At 43.7% G+C, this 19,916-nt stretch overlaps 1 protein-coding gene across 2 annotated transcripts in view; it reads left to right on the forward strand.

Annotated features, from left to right (window-relative positions):
• Positions 1-8,775: 8,775 nt before the first annotated feature.
• The window catches only part of ZFAND3 (zinc finger AN1-type containing 3), a 391,346-nt gene continuing 380,205 nt past the window's right edge, over positions 8,776-19,916 (forward strand). The window contains exon 1 of one of the 2 annotated variants that reach the window (XM_064285442.1): positions 8,776-8,902. In XM_064285442.1, coding sequence (XP_064141512.1) covers positions 8,832-8,902 — 71 coding nt within the window. In that variant the 5' untranslated portion in view covers positions 8,776-8,831. The remainder of the gene's footprint in view (positions 8,903-19,916) is intronic. The other variant, XM_064285438.1, reaches the window with a different exon arrangement.

Below are 19,916 nucleotides of genomic sequence, written 5' to 3' on the forward strand. Positions count from 1 at the left end.
TAGAAGGCAGCTAGCCTTACTTTATTAATCATAGCTTAGGAAGAACCCCTTGGGGAATTTTAGCAAATACCACACCTCCCAAACCTGCACACATACATTGTCTAGAAGACACTGTATCCTGTCTGTATCCATCTTGTATCCCTTGGGCTTTACCACTTCGGAGTGATCTCATCAATTTCGGATTGCCAATACCTGCGTCCCTTTGCGGGAGGGCCTTCTCTGAAGCTAGAAAAGGCTGTTCTGCCTGCAGAAGGCAGGCTCAGAGTGCTGGAGAATTAACAACTATTGTTAATAGTTGCCCACAACTATTGACAGAGCTGGGTGTATCAATGCCCAGGCTCCTACCCCCTCAGGTAACATAACTTTAAGGTGTGATTTTATACTTTTCTCAGAGTTCCCCACAGGACTGAGCACCAATGGCTCCCAGTGATATGTGGTTTGATGACACACCCTTCATTGGCCACCTTGCCGCCCTGCAATGTTCTCTGCACCTCCCAATTCTTGTCTTAGGGTCAGCCTTTGGGGAAACCCAAACTAAGACACCAGCCTTAATCTCTCAACCCCATCACAGGCATCTAAGCCTTTTCCGCAATCATAACTGGTCCCTAAGCCACCAATTCTGCTTGGCATTCTAAATGCCTACTCCTGACTCCCTAGCCCAATCTCCCCAACTCTGGCTCCCAATTTCATCCTAATAATGAATTCTAACCCTTTATTTCCTAACCATTCCCCCTTCCTCAGATATCCTTGGCTCTTCTCATTGGGTTAGTTCTTGGAACCCAGTATGGCCACATGAGTCCAACTCATCCCTAGAAATTACCTCTGTGAAATTGAGCACGGGATCTAACGGGAAATTCCAGGCCAATACCTGGGGCTGGCAGAGCTCTAGGGCCACTGCTCTAGCTGCTTTTTCACCTCCAGACAGGAAATCATGAAGGCTAGGACACAAGGTCCTGGAGGATTCACCCCAGGGAACTGAGGGCTGGCACCCAGCCACAAGAGCTGGGCTGGCCTGTGGGGGCCAGGCCATTTATCTCAGAGCTGAGCTTGCCAGAGATGGGGTGGGATGAGGTAGGCTGAGGGGATGGTATTCCTCGCAGCTGCCTGACCCCCACCCCCTGCAATCTCCTATCTTTATGCTCCTCTCTTCTGTTCTTTTTTATTTCTAGGCAGCAACTAGAAGTCTCAAGAAAAAAGTGTCCATTTGCACAATCCAAACATTCCAGAAAATCAACCCATTGTCGTGGAGTCAATTCCAGCTCATAGTGACCCTATAGTACAGAGTAGAACTGCCCTAAAGCATTTCCAAGGCTGTAAATCTTTACGGAAGCAAACTGCCACATCTTTCTCCCTTGGAGCCACTATGGTGTTTGAACTGCCAACCTTTCGGTTAGCACCTGAGCACTTAACCACTGTGCCACCAGGGCTCCTCATTCAAACATTAACCAAAAGAAAAAAAAACCCACTGCCATCGAGTCTATTCCAACTCATAGCGACCCTACAGAAGGTTAATTCATCTATTTTCCCTGCAGTTAGATTTATAATCAAAAGGCTAAATAAAGTTAAAAGATAAATGACAAAGAAAAACTAATTTGATAAAGGGTTAATACTCTCAATAGCAACATTAATTAATATCTTGAACAAAATAATAATAAAAAAAAACACCCTGTAGAAAAACCAAGGACATAAACTGATAATGCACAGAAAAATAAATTCAAATTGAGATTCAAACGGTCTACGCATATTACATAGAATCATATACATGATATAAAAAAAAATCTGAACCTTATTAATAACCAAAAATGCAAATTAAAACATCTGTGGGATGCCAATTTTTACTGATTAAATTGGCAACAATTAAAAAGAATAATGATACCCCAAGTCTGCTGTAGTGTAGGGAAATCTGCCTTCTCCTTCACTGTTAGACAGTGTAAATTGGTACAACCTTTCTGGAGGGCAGGTTGGTCATATAACAATAAAAAAAACCCATGGTGCTGCAATTCTTTTTCTAAAAAATTTATCTAAGACATTAATAGGACAAATGGACAAAGATGTTCATTGTAGACCTTAAGTGTCCTTCAAGACCTTTTCTAGAACTTGTTAATTGTCTGCCTCCACCCCTGAGGATTAGCACCACTGAGGCAGGAAACCTTATCTGTCTCTTTCCCCACTGCATCCTCAAAGCCTAAAATGGTGCCTAATACACCCTCTTGTCTTTTTCTTTTCGTTGTTGGTGAGTTGGCTCCTGACTCATGGTGACCCCATGCAAAACAAAATGAAATGCTGCCCAGTTTGCACCATTCCCAAGATGGGTTGTGGATCAGACCACTACAATCCACAGGGTATTCATTGGCTGTTTTTGGAAGTAGATCACCAGGCCTTTCTCCCTAAAGCATCAGTTGCTGTGGACATGATTCCGATTCATGGCGACCCCATGTGTGTCAGAGTAGAACTGTGCTCCACAGGGTTTTTTAATGGCTGACTTCCAGGCTTTTCTTCTGAGGCACTTCTGGGTGGATGAGAACCTCCAATCTTTTGGATAGCAGCCAAGCATGTTAACTGTACCACCCAGGGACTCCAATAAAAAGCACAGCCCACTATAAATGTCTTCTATTACAAATGAGGAAACCGATGCATAGATAGGCTAAGTAACTTCTCCAAAGTCTCAGAGCTATTAGGTGGTAGATTTGAACTCAGGAAGCCTGACTTTATAGAGTCCATAATTCCAGCTACAAGACTATACTGCAAAACTGTGTGCACAGATATGGAAGAGGTTCATGATATATTTCAAACTGAAAAAAAAAAACAAAAAAAACCAGAGTCCACTGAGTGTTGTATGACCCCACTAATATAGCCATAAATAAATGAAACGGCTGGAAGGCTATACACCAAACTGTTAACAAAGGTATCTCTGGGAAGGGGAATTAGGGAGAACTTTTTGCTTTATCGTAATTTGAATTTTTTCCCCACAAAGGTCAAGTATTTCTAAGAAAAACAATATTTCCATTCTTGAAAGGAAATTTAAAAGTCAGTAAAATCAAATTTCACACCAAGATGGGTACAAGCAGCAGGGAAATCAGCAATTGCTTCATGAATATGAGGACCATGGGACGTGAAATGGCAGCATTTTTTCCTCTCCTCCCCTCTCTTCCCCCTTGCACTCTTCGTTTTATTTAATTTATTTTTAGTTTCCTGAGAAGGGCTGAAGATGGTATGCTTGGTTACCCTTCTTTTCCCTTGGCTTTGAGTTTATCTATGCCAACTGGACCATAAGTGACTAAAGGAATCAAGTGCACATCAGAAAACTCAAGGGCCGGAAGGAACCTTAGAGAGGGCCTGGTTCAGTAGCTTTCAAACTACCCCCCACTGCCTGGAAAACCAAACCACCCAAGTGAGGAAGGAGAACAGAAACCAGACTTTTTGGCTTGAAAACTACTCTCATCTAATCTAATGCTATCATTTTGCACAAGGGGAAATTGAGGCTTGGAGAGACGGGTGAAGATGATACTCACGTCTTTTGTTCTAGTCCACCGTTCCACACGTGCCTGAGTCCACGCAGGTCACTTGGGTGGGTGTTTTCTGGACTTTCAGAGGCTGAACAGCTCCTGAATTAGGTAATAGGACGTGGTGTGACTGGGCAGAGATTCTGCCTACTGCCCAGGTGAGAGGTGCCCCTACTTTCTCTTTTTCGTAAACCCAAGGCACTTAAATTATTAAAACTGGTTCCCATTCTCCCCAGAGGCCCAGGGTTCTTTGTCCCCACTTGTGGATCAGGGTCAAGGATCACAAGAAAGAAGAGCTGGGGGAAATAACTCAGTGGCAAGGCAAGGAGCATTTCTTAAGCACAGAGGTGGGCTGGGATTAGGTTTGAGCTCTGGGATTAAGTTTTACAGATAATATTAGGATTAGGATTAACACTGAGAATTTGGATTGAACACTGGGGTTACTATCAGGTTAGAATGAATCATAATGATGGAAGAGTTTGAACTGGGGTTAGGTAGAGTTGTGGGATCAGAGCTGGAGGATCACCTCTGTCTCAAACCTCCACAAGCTTCTTTTTCACGTGTTTTCCAGTGCTAAGGTTCCTTTCGGACTCTTACTGAGAAAGCACTCCTTGTAAGCCCCTGCTCTTGAGTCACACCAGATTCTTTCCCTTTCAACCTCAGTTGCCACCTCAAGAGCTGTTGCTGCTGAAGCATTAATATTATCCTTTAGTAGGCCCTACTGAGTACATAGATGGCTCCTTTTTGGCCAATGATGATTGCAAACTACCCCCAAGAGTCACATCACAGGTTCACCTGGAATGTAATCCACACCGGAAAATGGTCGAGACAATTATGTCCAAAGCACTTCTTCCAATTACCCCCATGCTTTGGTCCCCTAATTTGATGTTGCCCTGAAAGTTTATGTCTTCTGAGCTTTCAGCCAATTAAGTGGGCATGTTATAGAAATCGGTTCAAGGGCTCTTCAGAAAAAGACCTTGGGAACTAAAAGAGCTAGCTGGTTTGGGAGCATCACAAGAGGAAGCAGATGTGCACAGGGTCTCATTTCACAACTCACAGGGACTTTCAGTGTCTTCTAAGGAAGGTGGGTTGCTAACCCAGACACTCCCCCAGGGTAGTCTTTGTAGGAATGCCAATTAATATGAGTCTCACATTGATTAACAAATTATTGTACTTTTTTACTCATTCAACAAATATTTACCGAACAGCTACCAAATGTGCCCTGGGCATTGTGTATGTAGCAGTGAACAAAACGGACATGATCTTTGGAGATACACAAATATTTAATTATAAATAGTGGTAGGTGCTATAAAAGAAAAAGGAGTCATGTAAGAGAATAAAAATGGGGCCACATAATTTTGAATGGGGCCAGGGATCAGTGTTCTCTGAGGGAGTACCATCTAACTTTAAGCCTGAAATAGTTTGAATAGAAGTTAGTCAGTTGGACAATGAACCCAAATTCTTGAACATGTCTATTGTTCTTTATGCTTTTGAGTTTCAGGCTGCAATTTATTCCTTTTTGGTCTGTGGTAGACAGCTTTTGGAATCATTGCCATGAACATAACTGGCCTTCCTTGAGACCCTCAGGCCACAAGGATGGGCCTCTGGTAACCATGTTTATATTAAAGATCCTTGACTACACACTGTTCTATTGGCCAAAGCCGACTGTACCAAGAGTAGGCACCTGACTTAACCTGGAACCGTCAGGTTCTTTCTACTGGCAACTGGGATTCATAGATGCTAGTTAATCTATGCTGGTTTCCTGAAGTGAGGATGAGTAAGTTTGCACAGTCATGTTCTATTGTGTTCCCAGAGAACCAGTGAAAGCGGGTCCACAGAGAAGGATGAAGCAGCTCTGTAACGAGAAGCAGAAATAGAAGAACATGTAACCAGACCGAAAAAGATATTGAGAGAATAGCCACTTGGCTTCTTGATGGTATTTTAGGTATTTCCAGTCCTTCATGAGATCTTGTTGCTTTCTGTGCATCTTGGATTCTATTTCCTTCAAAATTTTTGTTTTTTTTTTAAATCTTGAGGAAATTTAAGTAGGTTTCTGTTACTTGCTGACAAAAGAGCCCTGACTAAAATAGTAGGTTTTTATCAGATTAGCTCTACTCTAATCCTGGCCCTTTAGGAGCTGGGTTTCAAAAGAAGAGACAAGATTGAGTGTATTGGTGGTTCAGTGGTAAAATTCTCACCTTCTATGTGGGAGACTAGGGTTTGATTCCCAGCCAATGCACTGCAGCAGAGCCGTCATCCGTCTGTTAGTGGAGGCTTGCCGGTTGCCATGATGAACAGATTCCAGTGGAGCTTACACTAATGTAGACCAGGGAGAAAGTTCTGGTAGTCTACTTGTGAAAAATCAGCCACTGAAACCCCATGAATCATAAGGCATGATCCTCTGGACCATGGGGTTGTCATGAATCACGGGCTGTCTTGACAGCAGCTAACGACACAACAACAATGTAATGGAGGTGATATGGACCATGGGGTTGTCATGAGTCACGGGCTGTCTTGACAGCAGCTAACGACGCAGCAACAATGTAATGGAGGTGATATGGACCATGGGGTTGTCATGAGTCACGGGCTGTCTGGACAGCAGCTAACGACGCAACAACAACGTAATGGAGGTGATACAGGCAGAGGAAGGACGGGCCATTTTTGCCTTGGCAGAGTTTGGGAGGGATCATTATTGAAGAAGTCACATGCTCCTGGAGGGGCAGTGGGAGCGTGCTGGGCTAATGAGAGGACGGGCAGTTGGGGCAGAGGACGAAGGCACAGAGACGTAAGAAAGCAAGGAATGGCAACTAGTGGCTGAAGTGCAGGGTACACGGAACAGAAGAGTAGGAAACGAAGCCTGAGAGGAAGATTGGAACCAGATTATCTAACTTCTTATATGTAGGGAGTTTGCACCAGCTGCTAAATGCTATGTTTTATTAATCTCCTTAGCCTCCAGAAAGGGTTTAGGAAATGTCTTATACATACTGGGAACTCAAATACTTGATGAATATAACTGGCAAACAGGCAGGCAAGCAGGTTGTAGGAATGACAGTGACTTTTTATATTAAGATTTCTTTTGGTTTTAGGGTTTCCTTTTTTTCCATATATAAAAGGAAACCATTAAGATGTCAATACAGAATCTCACCTCGTTAAGTGCTATAAGTCTCTAATGAATGTGACAATTTTATGTCAGTTTAAGGGAAGACTCAAGGGCAACATGAGTCCAATGAGAGCTAGGTGTGCTGTATGACTTCACCTATTCTTGGACGTTTGGAAGAGATAGTTACTGAAGGCTTGTGAAAATCCACACAATTGAAACGAAATACTATACAAAATAAATCAGCATTCACATTTGGAGGTTCCTTGGCTTTACGTGGCTTGATTTTTGCAATCATTGTCTTCACTGTCAACAGCATCTTTGCTCTTTAGAAGTGTAGAGGCCAAGAGAAACGACGTCAACTTAAATCCACAGATAATGCACCAACAGAAATGGGATTTGGTATATATAGGAAAGAAAAATTAGCATTTGGTAATAAAATTAACCTAGGTAATACCCCGTGAGACCCGTTGGGTCAGGGAGGTTGGTACATGGCACTTAATCCTACCAGCCAGATTGTTTTCCTGGAAAGGGCGGTGTCTCACCGGTGGGTCACCCCTCCAGGAGGTCTGGTCAGTTTCCTCCGCGTTGAAATTAGACATCCAAAATAGGACTCTGCTCATGACTGGCTGGGGGGATCAGAATGAGTTCAGGATCCACAACAAGGAGAGCTAAAAGATGCCTTTTTTGGTGGTTCAAACAATTTTGGTGGCTTATGAATTTATGAAGGAAACCCTGGTGGTGGAGTGGTTAAGTGCTACGGCCGCTAACCAAAGGGCAGGCAGTTTGAATCCACCCACCAGGGGCTCCTTGGAAACTCTATGGGGCAGTTCTACTCTGTCCTATAGGGTCGCTATGAGTCGGAATCGACTCGACGGCACTGGCTTTGGTTTTTGGTTTATCAATTTATGTCGCTGATTCTGCTATAGCTTTGCTCCTTCTCTTTCAAAAACCAAACTCGTCCCCTCTAGCAAGGAGCTCTCCAGGACTAAGCATAAGGTGTAGGCTTGCTATATGGGCACCGATGGGGATGGAGAGGCACGGATTCTGATCAAGACACCCTGTCCCGTTATTACTGGGCTCGGAGAGGGACATTTTCCAGTAGTTCAATACTCCCAAGAGAAGATCATCTCTGGGTGGAACTGGAAGTATGGGTCTGATATGGGGGCTTGGAAGAGTCTCCCAGTTGGCACTTTGAGCAGAAATACTCGCCGGCATCACCCAGACGTTCGGGCACTCGGGTTAGAGACTTTTCTGGCAATTGGGGAAGAGCCAGACCTACTTCCGGGTTTGGAAGCACTCCTTAGCCCTCCCCACACCCGGGTAGGGGTCCCTAGGCGCATGCGCAGCCCTCATTCGCCGCTGTGGGACCTGCCCAACTTACCCTAAACAACTAACCGGCTCTTCCCCCTCCCACTTGGGGCGTACCATTCGCCTTTAGGGGGAGGCAACGCGCCCCTGAGTATTCATAAGCCTCCTACCCTTCCTTAGACGGGGGGAAGGTAAGTTTGCCTCAGGTTTTAAAAAGTTACAAGAAAAACAAGGCCTTAGAGGTCCGACGCTGAGTGATATCCCAACGCTGTCGGCTTTGCCCACAGCCTCGTCCTCTTCCTTTGAGGCGCGGAACAAAGTGGCACGCCCGGCTCCCAGCTGATCAGCTGCTGGGCTTTGGCTGCGGCTCCCTCGGGCGAGACCATTTGTGACTCCTTGGAAGGGGTGCGTGAAGAGGGGAGGGGGCGGAGCGGCCATTGTCCGGTCAGCGCAGCCTCCGGCGGAGAGTAGAGTGTTACCGGGTGAGCGCGGCCCGAGGCTTCGCCGCAGCCGCTGCTAGTCCAGAGCTGGCGGGGGCCTCAGGTCCTCCCCATCGCCGCCGCACGAGACATCGCTCTGGCTAGGGAGCGGCGGTGGGAGCTGCCGAGGGCGTCGGGTCTTCCCTCCTCCCCCGCGGTCCTTGATTCACCCGCACGCCCCTCCTCCTCAGCTCCCCTCCCTCTCTTCTCCGCGCCTCCCTAGGCCCCCCCGTCTCCGCAGGCCCAGTGGTGCAGCCCGCCTCCAGCTGACCGGCCTGGAATCCCGGCTCCGAGCCCCGGACTCGCGCCCGCCCGCGCGCCCGCTCCCTCCCCTTCCCCCCGCCCCGGTCCCCCCGACGCCGCCGCCTCCTCCGAGCGGGGCCCAGGCCCAGCCGCCGCCACCGCCGTCGCTGCCGCCGAGCTCCGCCGCCGCCGAGCACCATGGGAGACGCCGGGAGCGAGCGCAGCAAAGCGCCCAGCCTGCCGCCTCGCTGTCCCTGCGGCTTCTGGGGGTAAGTGCCCGGCCGGGTGGGGGCGGGGACCGGGGGCGCGGGCGCCGCGGCTGCGGGCAGGCCTCGGGGCCCCGAGAGGCCGAGACCCTGGGGGCTGGGCCCAAGCAGGGCCTGTAGGGAGGGGGCAGGGGCCGCGTCCGGGAGTGGGGCGCCGGGTGGGAGCCTGGGGGTGGGCAGAGAAGGCCCTACCCTGGGTGCGCTGCTCCCTCCTGGGACTCGCCTGCCTGGGGCTCGGGCCTCCAGGGGCCTCTGGGGCCAGGGGTGAGGGGAGCAGGGCAGTGGGGGAGGGAAGAGGGGGCGGTGTTGGCATCTCCCAGTGGAGCAGGGTTGCCCCCTTCCTTGGCATATTGAGGCAGCTCGTCTCCACTCTCCCTCCCCTTGGTGTGAGTTGGTGCCCTGGCATCGGGAGGGTATTTCCTCTGACTTTTTCACCTCCCCCTTCCCCGTCCCCCAGAGACTTGCATCATCACTTCCTAAATTATATCCCAGTGCCCCATTTGCTTTTAGGAAGCTGTTCGCACGTCACCGATTTTTTAAAATCCAGCCCAGAAGCCAGGCTGGGATAAAGTTATAAGACTGTGTGGAGGTCTCACCTTTATTTAAAACATGTTTGAGAAGATTTGTAAAATTTGCTTGTTAAAAAAAAAGAAAAAAAAAAAACCTCAAGTCAGACTAGTTTGGGAATATGAGAGCCGATTTGCTTGATTGACTCAGATTTCCTCCCTCTCCTTCACTCTTTTAATTAAGAAAAACCATGTTCACATTGGGCTGTATGTATTATTACTTTACCATCCTCTGTTAGGGTGGAAAATTGTGAGGTGGGAAATCCACTTTTCAAAGTTACAGTTTGAATTCTTTTTGTAACATAAATGAGTATTATGGATTGCTGCCCCTCAATCTAACAGGTGCCTCTGCCATACCTTATGACTGTAGTAAGGAAACTAGAGACTTTGGAGGCCTTCCTTCTTTTTATTATTATTTTTTAAGATTCAGTGTGTTTGGAGGTGCATTGAGGCAGGAAGTAGATGGATATTTCTGGTTGAGGACATCTTGAGAGAAGTATTGAAGTATTTTTATTCTTGCTATTTTCCAGATCCTAGAAATTGTTACTGTAGAATTAGGCTATAATTTTGGGAGTGCAGAGAAAGATTACAAAGTGGATCTTAATGTAGGTTTCTGTGAAATCTGTCAAATCCAAAGGTTGTGGTGAAAAAGTGTAGCCCTTTTGTTTTTTTAAATCTCTCTGCTTTTTCATTCTCAAAAATTTCCAAATAGAAGGACATTAGTCAATAAGTTTTGGCATTTCCAAAAGTCCTAAGCTGTGAAAATATTTTAGGTTTATAGTCTCTCCTGCATTTTGATTTGGAAATAACTGGGTGGTCTGCTGAGTGCTTTCCTGGACAATCTAATTCCCACAAGAATCTTACGAGGTAGGAGTCATTATCTCTTTATTAGTAGGTGGGAAAACTGAGGCTTAAAGAGGATGCAGGGCTTGTCCATGGCACAGAGGGAGTGCAGGGTGGAGTTGGCGAGCTCTTCAGAGTACATAGTACCATCACGTTTGTGACATCAGTCAGCTGCCCTGGAAAAATCTGGTGTCACAGCCTGAAGACATGTGGCTCAAAGAAAGTAGCTGCCAATGGCAACTAATGCCTAGGATGTATAAGAGATTTGTTTCCTGGCAACATGTATATGTCCCTGGGACCATTATCATGAGTGGAACCCTTATTGAAAGACTTATATCAAGACTTAGAAACTAAGAAATGCAGTAACCTCTGTACCTTTAGTCAGCAGGATTCTGAGTAGCATCGAGAGATTGAGAGTAGCCTAGAGGGAAAGTTACAGTGATGTTGTACTTGACCTGTAAGCCTCCAGGGGTGCCTTTTTTTGTTATTTCAGTCTGGCACTTCTTATGAACTGCTATTTGCCTAACTGTTAATGAGCACAAGCACACTGATACTATTGTGGTGAGAAGTGTTCTTTTTAATGTGTAATGTTTGAACTTTTCAAAGGTGTTTGTTTTCCTAATGTGTTTGTAGGCAATACATAATTTCCATTTTATACCAGAGCATAGCAAAATTGCTGACTTGTTTCCATCATATCATAACTGACTTTGAACATGTTTGTCCTGTGGTATGGATCAGGTTCATACTCAGTTCATTATGCATACTTTGACTATATCCAACAAATATTTGAGTGCCTGTGTACTATAATGGTGGTCAGGGGGCACTGACCCTGTCCCCTGGAGCAGAGAGCATAGAGAAGTAAATTGACAGTTACAGTAAAGTGTGCCATGGGAGGGGCACCTGCCGTAGCTGGAGTGGAGGTGAAGGAAAGATATCTCAGCCTAGACCTGCAGGATGGGTAGACAAAGGGAGGGAATGGAGATAGAGAGATAGAGAGAAAAGTGGTTCTCTCCCGCAGAAGGAATAGCATGGGTGAAGACCTGGAGGTGAGCGAGCGCTACACAGTTGAGGAACTCAAAGTTCGTTGGGGTCAATTGGTAGATTGTGAAGGGGGATCAGCTAGGGATGAGGCTGGGGAAGTGAGAGGAATTGGTGATGCAGGGCCCCATGGTAATGCTGAGGACTTTGGACTTCTAGCCTAAGAACAGTGGGGAACTATTGAAGAACTTTGTGCAGGGAGTGACATGATTATCTTTAATGTGATTAGGTTAATCTTAACAGTGGCCTGGGTGTGTGGGTATGAGTGTGTGTTGTGTCTGTAAGAATGTGTGCTGTATGTACGTTTGTGGCAGGGCTTTGAGCTGTTCTTTCAGGTTTGACCCCCTGCTGATAATTTGAATTTCCATCCCAAATATACTGAATCAAAATCTACGTTTTAACATGATCTCAAGGTGATTCTTATGTAACAAGATCCCCAGGTGATCCTTAGGTATATGTAAAAATCATCTGGGTGTGTATAATAATGTATGTGTAAGAATAATGTATACGTGAGAATCACCTGGGGATCTTGGTAAAATTGTAGATTCTGATTCTGTATGTCTGGAAGTGGAAACCCTGGTGGTGTAGCAATTAAAGGTACAGCTTCTAACCACAAGGTTGGCAGTTCAGATCTGCCAAGTGCTTCTTGGAAACTTTATGGAGAGTTCTGCTCTGTCCTGTAGGGCCGTTATGAGTCGGCATCGACTCGCGCAAGTGTTTTTTTTGGGGGAAGGGTGGTGGGGGGTGGAAATAGAAATTATCAACAGGGGGTTGAACCAGGAAGAACCAGTCCAGAGCCCTGGTTTGTCTGGTTGTTGCCAGGGCTGGAGGTACTGAAGACTTGTGAGAAAGAGTAATCCAGGGCAGCAGTGATGGTGGCCTAAACCAGTGTAGTGGCTGGGAGAAAGGATAGAATACATGGTTTCAGAAGCCATTCAGAAGATATCTTTGTTTTTCCCTTCATGAAATTGAAGACACACCTGTTCCCTAAAAAAATTCTGTGCAGTCTTGCATCTTATGGAGACCATAGGTATATAAAGTCAGCTAGCCAGAGCCCACACCCAACCCTTTGCAGAGGAGCCTCTCAGCAGAATGTTCTGGCAGGAGCAGACTAAAGGCAGTTTCTTTAGGATTGCTCCTTTCTCCAGTGCCTCGGGCTGAGGAGCTTGCTGCCCAGCATTGCCCAGTCAGGACACCAGTGTGTGTGTGGGGGGGGGCTTGATTAAGTAGGAGAACTTTAAGAATGCCGAGGGGAGCATACAGTTCAAATGTGTTAGTGCTTAGAACGCTCAAAGTTTCCAGTTCTCTCCCTTTTGGCTTATAGTGTGTAAGTTGTGTCCATGTTGTGCTGATTTTATAGAGAGACTATCTCTCCACTGGGTAGCTTTGCTGCCTTGGAAATTGTTGAAGATTAACCTCTTTATCAAAGCTGGAAGTTGTTTGTAGTGTATACACAATGATTTTAGGGTTAATGACCATAAGAAACAGTTTTTTTCCTGAGACATGAACTTAATATTTTCTGTGAAATATGGGCATGTTCTTGGCTCATTTTAGGAATTCGACATTCAGGCAACAAGTATACTTGTCTATAATCGTTACATCTGAAATGAAATTGTAAATTAGCAAATTCATACATTTCCTGTAGTTGAAATATATACATACACAGAAGCACTTTATAAACTTTGCAGACATAAGTGGTATCAGTTGCAGCTACATTTGAAATGGTTTAGACGTTAAAAATGTACTGAAGCATAAATATTTTCAAAAGTTGTTGAAAGAGCAGACCTAGAATATGACAGAAAAGACAACAAGAAGAATAAGAATAGAGAGTAATTGGTAGGATGGGAAAAGATGGAAGTTTTTTTCCGATTGTACTTAGTAAGTATAAAAATCCAGTTTTGCTTTCGCAGTTGGAGAACTCTCAGAAAGCCACATTACAGACGCCTTGGGAAGTACTATTTCTTTGGTGAATAAGCTTAAAGTGCAGTGCACATAAATGTTCACTCTGGTATGCAGGGCGTAGAGTATTGAAATACGGGGCTCGTCAGGTGAACGTTCACTGTTCGATGGGGAAAGATGAAGCTCTTCTGATCCAATGAATGATGTCATAAAACAAATATTACATGGATACATTTCTTTAGGGAAATAGATTGCAAAAATAAAATACTGATAAAATCTATACTATTGAAGTGTTTTACCTATCAGCTAGATCTGCTGGAAAACAGACGTGTTTTGAGTAAAGATGGGAACGGGGAGAGGTCAAGAGTAATCTCCCAAAGTAAATTCCATTCGTTAAATGGTTACTAGTAGAAAGCTGATGGAAAATGTAACACAGTTTATCCCATTTTATTTCTGGCAATCACAAGATAACTGAGTAAGTTTAGCTTAAATAGAACCAATGTTTTTTTCCTCTGAGCCCAGGTTTGTGAGTTGATGTAGAACATTAGCACCTCTGTTTCTGTCACTGTATAGATCAGCTGGCTCTGGTGTGTCTGGATCCTACCAGTGCATGCCCCTCATACTTGGTTTGCTTTTTCAGTTTCAGTCTCCCAATTGGAACGTGTTGCCACACTTCAGCCAGCTTAACCTGGGCTTTCAAGTTCATGAGAACAGCGTGTGAATCACTGTTTAATCAGTAGGGTGGTCGTTCCAGTGATGTCACTATATTATCCCTTGATTATAAAATCCCCTGAAACATTCCCTTAAAAACAAAACAGATTGTTTATGCAGTTAATCAATGTCTTTGGGTATTATATGCACCTGAAGATAATGATTTTAATTAAATATTCAGTGTATTTTGAACCGTTAGTACGTTTATCTACTTGCTCCATTTTCCTGTTATATTTGGGGTATCCAGAAGATAAGAACTTTTCCCCCTTTGACGTGATGGAACACAGGGAGATAATTTTTTTTTTTTTAGTAAAGCAGTGACCTTTGTTTCTACTAGTTTGAGGTAATAGCTTTTTAGAATTAGAGCCAGTGAACATGTAGGACATGATAGTACTCTATTGGTATTATCCTCTTCTCTCCTCATCCCTCCCTCCCCGGAAAAAGAGAAGAATCCAGTACTTTAAGTTGCTCTGCAAAGTTTTGACTAAAAGTCTCTTCGTAATCCTTAAGGCTATCAAAGTTAACGTTAAACCCATTGCAGTTGAGTCAGTTCCGACTCAGCGACCCTATAGGATATAGTAGAACTGCTCCATAGGGTTTCCAAGGAGCAGCTGGTGGAATCAAATAGCTGACCTTTCAGTTAGCGGCCATAACTCACTGTAGCTCTTAACCAGTGCGCCACCAGGGCTCCAAAGTTAACATTAGTTTTCACAAATTAACGTTTTCCTAGATGGCAAAATCAGTGAGCTAAGGGTCCTTTGAAAGGAATAAAGTCTTAAAAAAAAAAAAAAAGTATTAAATATTATATACGTAGAGGAGAGTATTAAGAGGGTGGGAACTGAGATAATTTGGATTTTTAAATTAGGTCTTCAGGAGTTTGTATCTGTGCAAAGTGATGCAAAGTTTTGAAATCCTGCAATAATCACAGATTGAGATTGAGATGAAAAATTCTTTTCTCTTTATGAAGAAAGGTTAAGTTTGTTATCTTAAAGAAAGCCAAATGAAGAAAGTGACTGGTCAGTACCCAACATATATATAATTTTAAAATAATGATTCAGATTCTGGCTTGTTGAATGCTTGGGACTTGGTGTCACAGTGGTTTGTAAAAGAGGGCCCTAAGTCCAGTTGTGTGGATGACACTGATGTCATTCAGCTCTACTAGTGGCTTTGAGGAACAGGCTAACCCTGCTCTGGACTGACTTCCTATATAACAAGATTAAATTGCTGAATGAGATATTTAGACATAAGGAAGAAATTTCCTATATACATTGAATGCAGAGGGAAGTTAAGGAACTTTAATTAAAGCACTTAATAACCATAATCTAAAACACTGTTATAGAATTGCACTGTCCAGTATGGTAGTCACTAGCCACATGTGGCAATTTAAATTCATTTAATTAAAATTAAACAAAATTTTTTTTCCAGATTAATTAAAATTAAACAAAATTAAAAATTCGGTTCCTCAGTCACATCAACTGCATATTAGGTGCTCACTAGCTTAATAACTAGTGGCTACGCAGTAGACTTGACAGCACATGACAATAATAACCTCCCTATTGGAAAACACAGGTGTAGAACATTTTCACTCTCCCAGGAAGTTCTGTTGGCAGTGCTGTTCTAGAATGTTGACCTGATAGGTGTCCAAGATTTTCAGCCTATTATGGACTTTCCAGACCTCCGTTTTCTCATATTTGGAAAATGAAGGACTTGATTAACAGAAGTCTTAATGTTTTATTTCCAGTGGAGACAGTAATGCCATTGTTATTCCAGATTCTTGGGAAGTGTTCCTTTGATCAGTTATTGGAATAAAAATTTTAGTACAAGTTAGTCTGATTTGAATACTTTTTTCCATGTTAGCTTTTGACTCAGTCATCTCAGCTCCTAACAGTATTAAACTGATAATCTCAGAAATCTATGCAAGGGAGGTGTTGGTCTAATAAAGTCAATTTTTTTTCTTTAGTGAGAGAATTTTTGAACGTACTCACCTTGGATTAAGTGACTTATAGAAGAACAATTTGTTTTCACAAATGTAAATCTCTAGTGGCAGCTTTTGTTATGTGATAAGGGATAAGTACATCAGATTTTTTTAGTAAATTCAAGTTCCCATATACAGAGAATAGCAGAGTGTATCAGAATATCCAGCCACAGTGGGCAAAACCAAACTGATCGCACCAGGCTACGAGAATGGCATGAGATGAATGAAAATGTCATGTCATCCATGAGACCAGGCGACAGAGCTGCAAACACTGCTGGGTACCCAAAGTAGGGGCCGCAGCTGTTAACCAGAGGAAGGAAGGCCTGCCAGCTAACTGCACCTGTTCATTCAGCTGTACCAGATGTCCTGTATCATAGGCAGCCACAAGTTTCTATTAGGACAGAAAAATACCCTGGGAGAGGTCCTAAGGACATAGGAGCTACTTGCTAGCACTCTGACCTCTGGGGGAGGGACCCACACCACAATATTTTGTGTTTCTAGAGTGTAGACAGTCTCTATTCATCCTCACTGTTGCGCCTCTAATGACATGGCAGAGTGGGATTGGTGGTATCGTCCTTGAGACCTTTTAAGGAGTGCCATTTGGAGTAACAGTTTTTGATGTCCTATCTGCTTCTTGAACTCTGAAACTTTGGTTAAACTGAAATGCATTTGTATAAAACAGTCGCACTGACAGCTACATTTCTGGAAGGAGAAGCATTCTGACCATCCAGAGTATACTCTTCCTTAAGTCAGGTTATTGGGCCAGGCACTTTGTTTTCTCTTACAGGCTTACATTGAGGTTTCTGTACAGAGAAGGCTTCTGTGGCTAATGGTTCTTAACTGGAAGAGCTGGGGAAGGAAGTTGGGGAACACGGAGAAGATAGAGGGCTTTGCTGATCATGTCTGGGCTTTCAAAACCTCTGCCTGTTTCAGGTTATCCTTTTTCAGTTTCACCCCTTCCTAGGGTGCCTTATACGGACAGATGTGCTGGCAAAGTTATCTCCAGATAAAAAATTTTTTTTTTAACATAATGAATGAGACATATAAAGAAGATTGAATAATGCAGTCATTTTTAAACTGGTCAGAAGTATATTAACTACCAAAAAATAATAAAAGTAAACTGGAGATAGGGGAAAGATGTGTATTTCAGTGTGAGTTATTTCTAGATTTGTGATTTCTTAGATTCTGTGCCTGGGGAGGCATGGATGGTATTCCATTTTGGGGCATCCATTTTAGGGGAGTATAGCTTGTATGGAAACTCTGGTGGCGTAGTGGTTAAGTGCTGTGGCTGCTAACCAAATGGTCTGGTAGTTCAAATGTACCAGGCACTCCTTGGAAACTCTATGGGGCAGTTCTACTCTGTCCTGTAGGATTGCTCTGAGTCGGAATCGACTCGACAGCAGTGGGTTTAGTTTTGGTTTTTTATAGCTTGTGTAGGGTATAGAAGTTGCTATGTATAGGGTTGCGGAGTTGGAACCAACTCCATGGCACCTAACAACCACATAGGTTCTAATGGAATCCCTGGATGGTGCAAATGAGTAAGGCACTTGGCTGCTAACTAAAAGATTGGAAGTTTGAGTCCACCCAGAGGTGCCTCAAAAGAAATAAATGCCTGGCAATCTATGTGGGAAAAATTAACCATTGAAAACCCTATGGAGCACTGTTCTACTTTGATACACATGGGGTCTCCATAAGTCAGGATTGAATCATGGCAACTGCAAAAAAAAAAAAAAAAAGTTTCTAACTATAGCATTCTTTTTTTATCCTTCTTCAGTTGCCACTGAAATCCAGAAAACCAGGTTTTTCAGGTCTTTGTATGTTTGCAAATGAAACTTTGCGTGTATATACAAAATCTTCACAGAGTATGACTTTACTATGTGCAGTTCTATCTAGTTTGCCTTTCCCTTTCAGTATAACACAAAGATGTGCTACTCACCTTTAAAGGAAGAGTTCTTGGATGTTCACTCACAAAAATGTTTTCATAGAGGAACTTTTTTTTTTTTTTTTAATTTTGTTGCTTTGGGCAGAAATGTATTTCTAGTTTTTGTGGATAGGTCACTGTTAATTAGAACTTTGCATTCCTCGCCTGTTACCCCCCTCCCCCAACCTCCCAAATACTTCTAAGATGTGTTTGAGCCATGCATTTTATGTGTAAGGCTTATCTTTTTATTTAGTGCATATTGGGCAGAATCTAATCAAGGAACAGTTGTCTGTGGCTTAAATGATGAAGTCTTTCCAAATGACAGATGCAATCTTAAGTGAAAATGTACAGTATTGCATGCATACTGGAGTTGCTTTGAGGGTTTATAATCTCAATAGTACATCAGTGTGGATTGATTTAGAAAATGATAGTGGCAGTAAAACTGTCATGTGGAAGTATATGCCACTAATGATTGCATTTTCATAGGTTTGGTTTTAGGCTGTGTAGTGACTCAGTATTTTTAATCTGCTAGTTGGAGGCTCCCTGAGTTTACTTTGAAGAGTTTCCATTGTAGATATTTACATTGTGTATTTTTGGTTGGAGCTGGGGACATAAAGAATGGACTGTGTTGGTTTTATGTTTAAACTTGGAGTGCAGAAAAGTCAACTGGACAGATCCGTGTCAGACACCAGATTTGGAGGTGAGTTGGAGAGGTGAGGACACAAAAGGTGGTTAAGGGGGAGAGTGGAGTATAAAGGGGATGAAGATGGGGAAATGTGGTTTGAATTCAAGTGCTGGTAAGGAATGAACCCATGAACCTGCTTTGTGGTCACCACTTTCTTAGCATATGAAAAACAGCCATGTTGCAAGGGCTGGAGAAACTTTTATACAAGTGGTGGGTGGGGTTAAAGAAAACCTATCTTGAAGTGTGTGGTGTAAGTCTCCCCAGAGTCTTACAAAGAAGTGGTAAAGATCACAGGATAACTGTGGTGTAAATTCCCTACTAGAGTTTCTTGGAAATAACAGCAGCTTTGAGCAAAAATGGAGTTACGTCTGTTAGAACCACGTGGGATCTTTCTTCTGCTAAGCCCAGAGGCACCTTCTCAGACACTTAAAGAATGTCTGTTCATGGTCTCTGCAGCAGGCCACGGGGGCTCAATCTACTTTCTTTCCTTTATTGGTACTACCGCACTCTATTCATCGGGAATTCTTTTCTGCCCTTTCACCTCCAAGCTTGGCAGAGAGTTCAACAGAGTCTCGCCTATCTTCTGCCTTTACTTGCTGTTCTCGGAAAAACAACTCACAAGCCCATCTTTTAAAAAAGTTGTAACAGCTAGTATGTGTGGGGCAGGTTACATTAAGTCTTGAAGAATTTAATAGTAGTGCCTCCTGGGGAATAGGAGAGGCTTTTGAAGGACCATTTCTCATCTAAGTTAGGCTCCTCCAAAACTCCTCCAGGGACAAAGGGCATGCTGATCTCTTCTCTCCAGAATGCCAGGTGAGCTCAGTGGCTAGCCATAGGCTTTGCAATCACAGAGTTGGGTTTAAAACAAGATTTTATCACTTTCTGCTTGACTTTGGGCACTTCACCTCTATGCCTCTTTATTTTTAAAAAAGAATATATTATCTATCTTAGGGTTGCTTTGAGGTTAAGTGAGCTCTAATGCCGGTCAAGCCCTTGGCACAGTGCCTACTCATGGTAATTACATTTATTAAGGATCACCTTTCCAACCCCTGAAGGAAGGAGTATTGGTGACAGATTAATAGATGCAGAGTTATCTTGTCTCAACTGGGCAATTCACATTTATGGTGATCTGTAGACTCATGCCTCCTAGTTTGTTGATCAGGCTTCTGACCAGCCTGCATGTAAGTCTGTTTGGCCATTTTCCAGAGGCAGTCTCTTGTTAGCGAGCATTTGTTAAGTCCCCTGTTGTGTGTCTTGAGCTCTGCTAGGTATGGGGGTACCAAGCTCTGGCTTCTACCCTGAGAAAGTGCTCAGTCTAGAGGGGGAGGCAGACTGACAAAACAGTGAGGAAAGTGCTATGGGGACGTCATTGCAGGTAC

Source organism: Loxodonta africana, chromosome 1, assembly GCF_030014295.1.
Source record: "Loxodonta africana isolate mLoxAfr1 chromosome 1, mLoxAfr1.hap2, whole genome shotgun sequence".
NCBI lineage: Eukaryota > Metazoa > Chordata > Mammalia > Proboscidea > Elephantidae > Loxodonta > Loxodonta africana.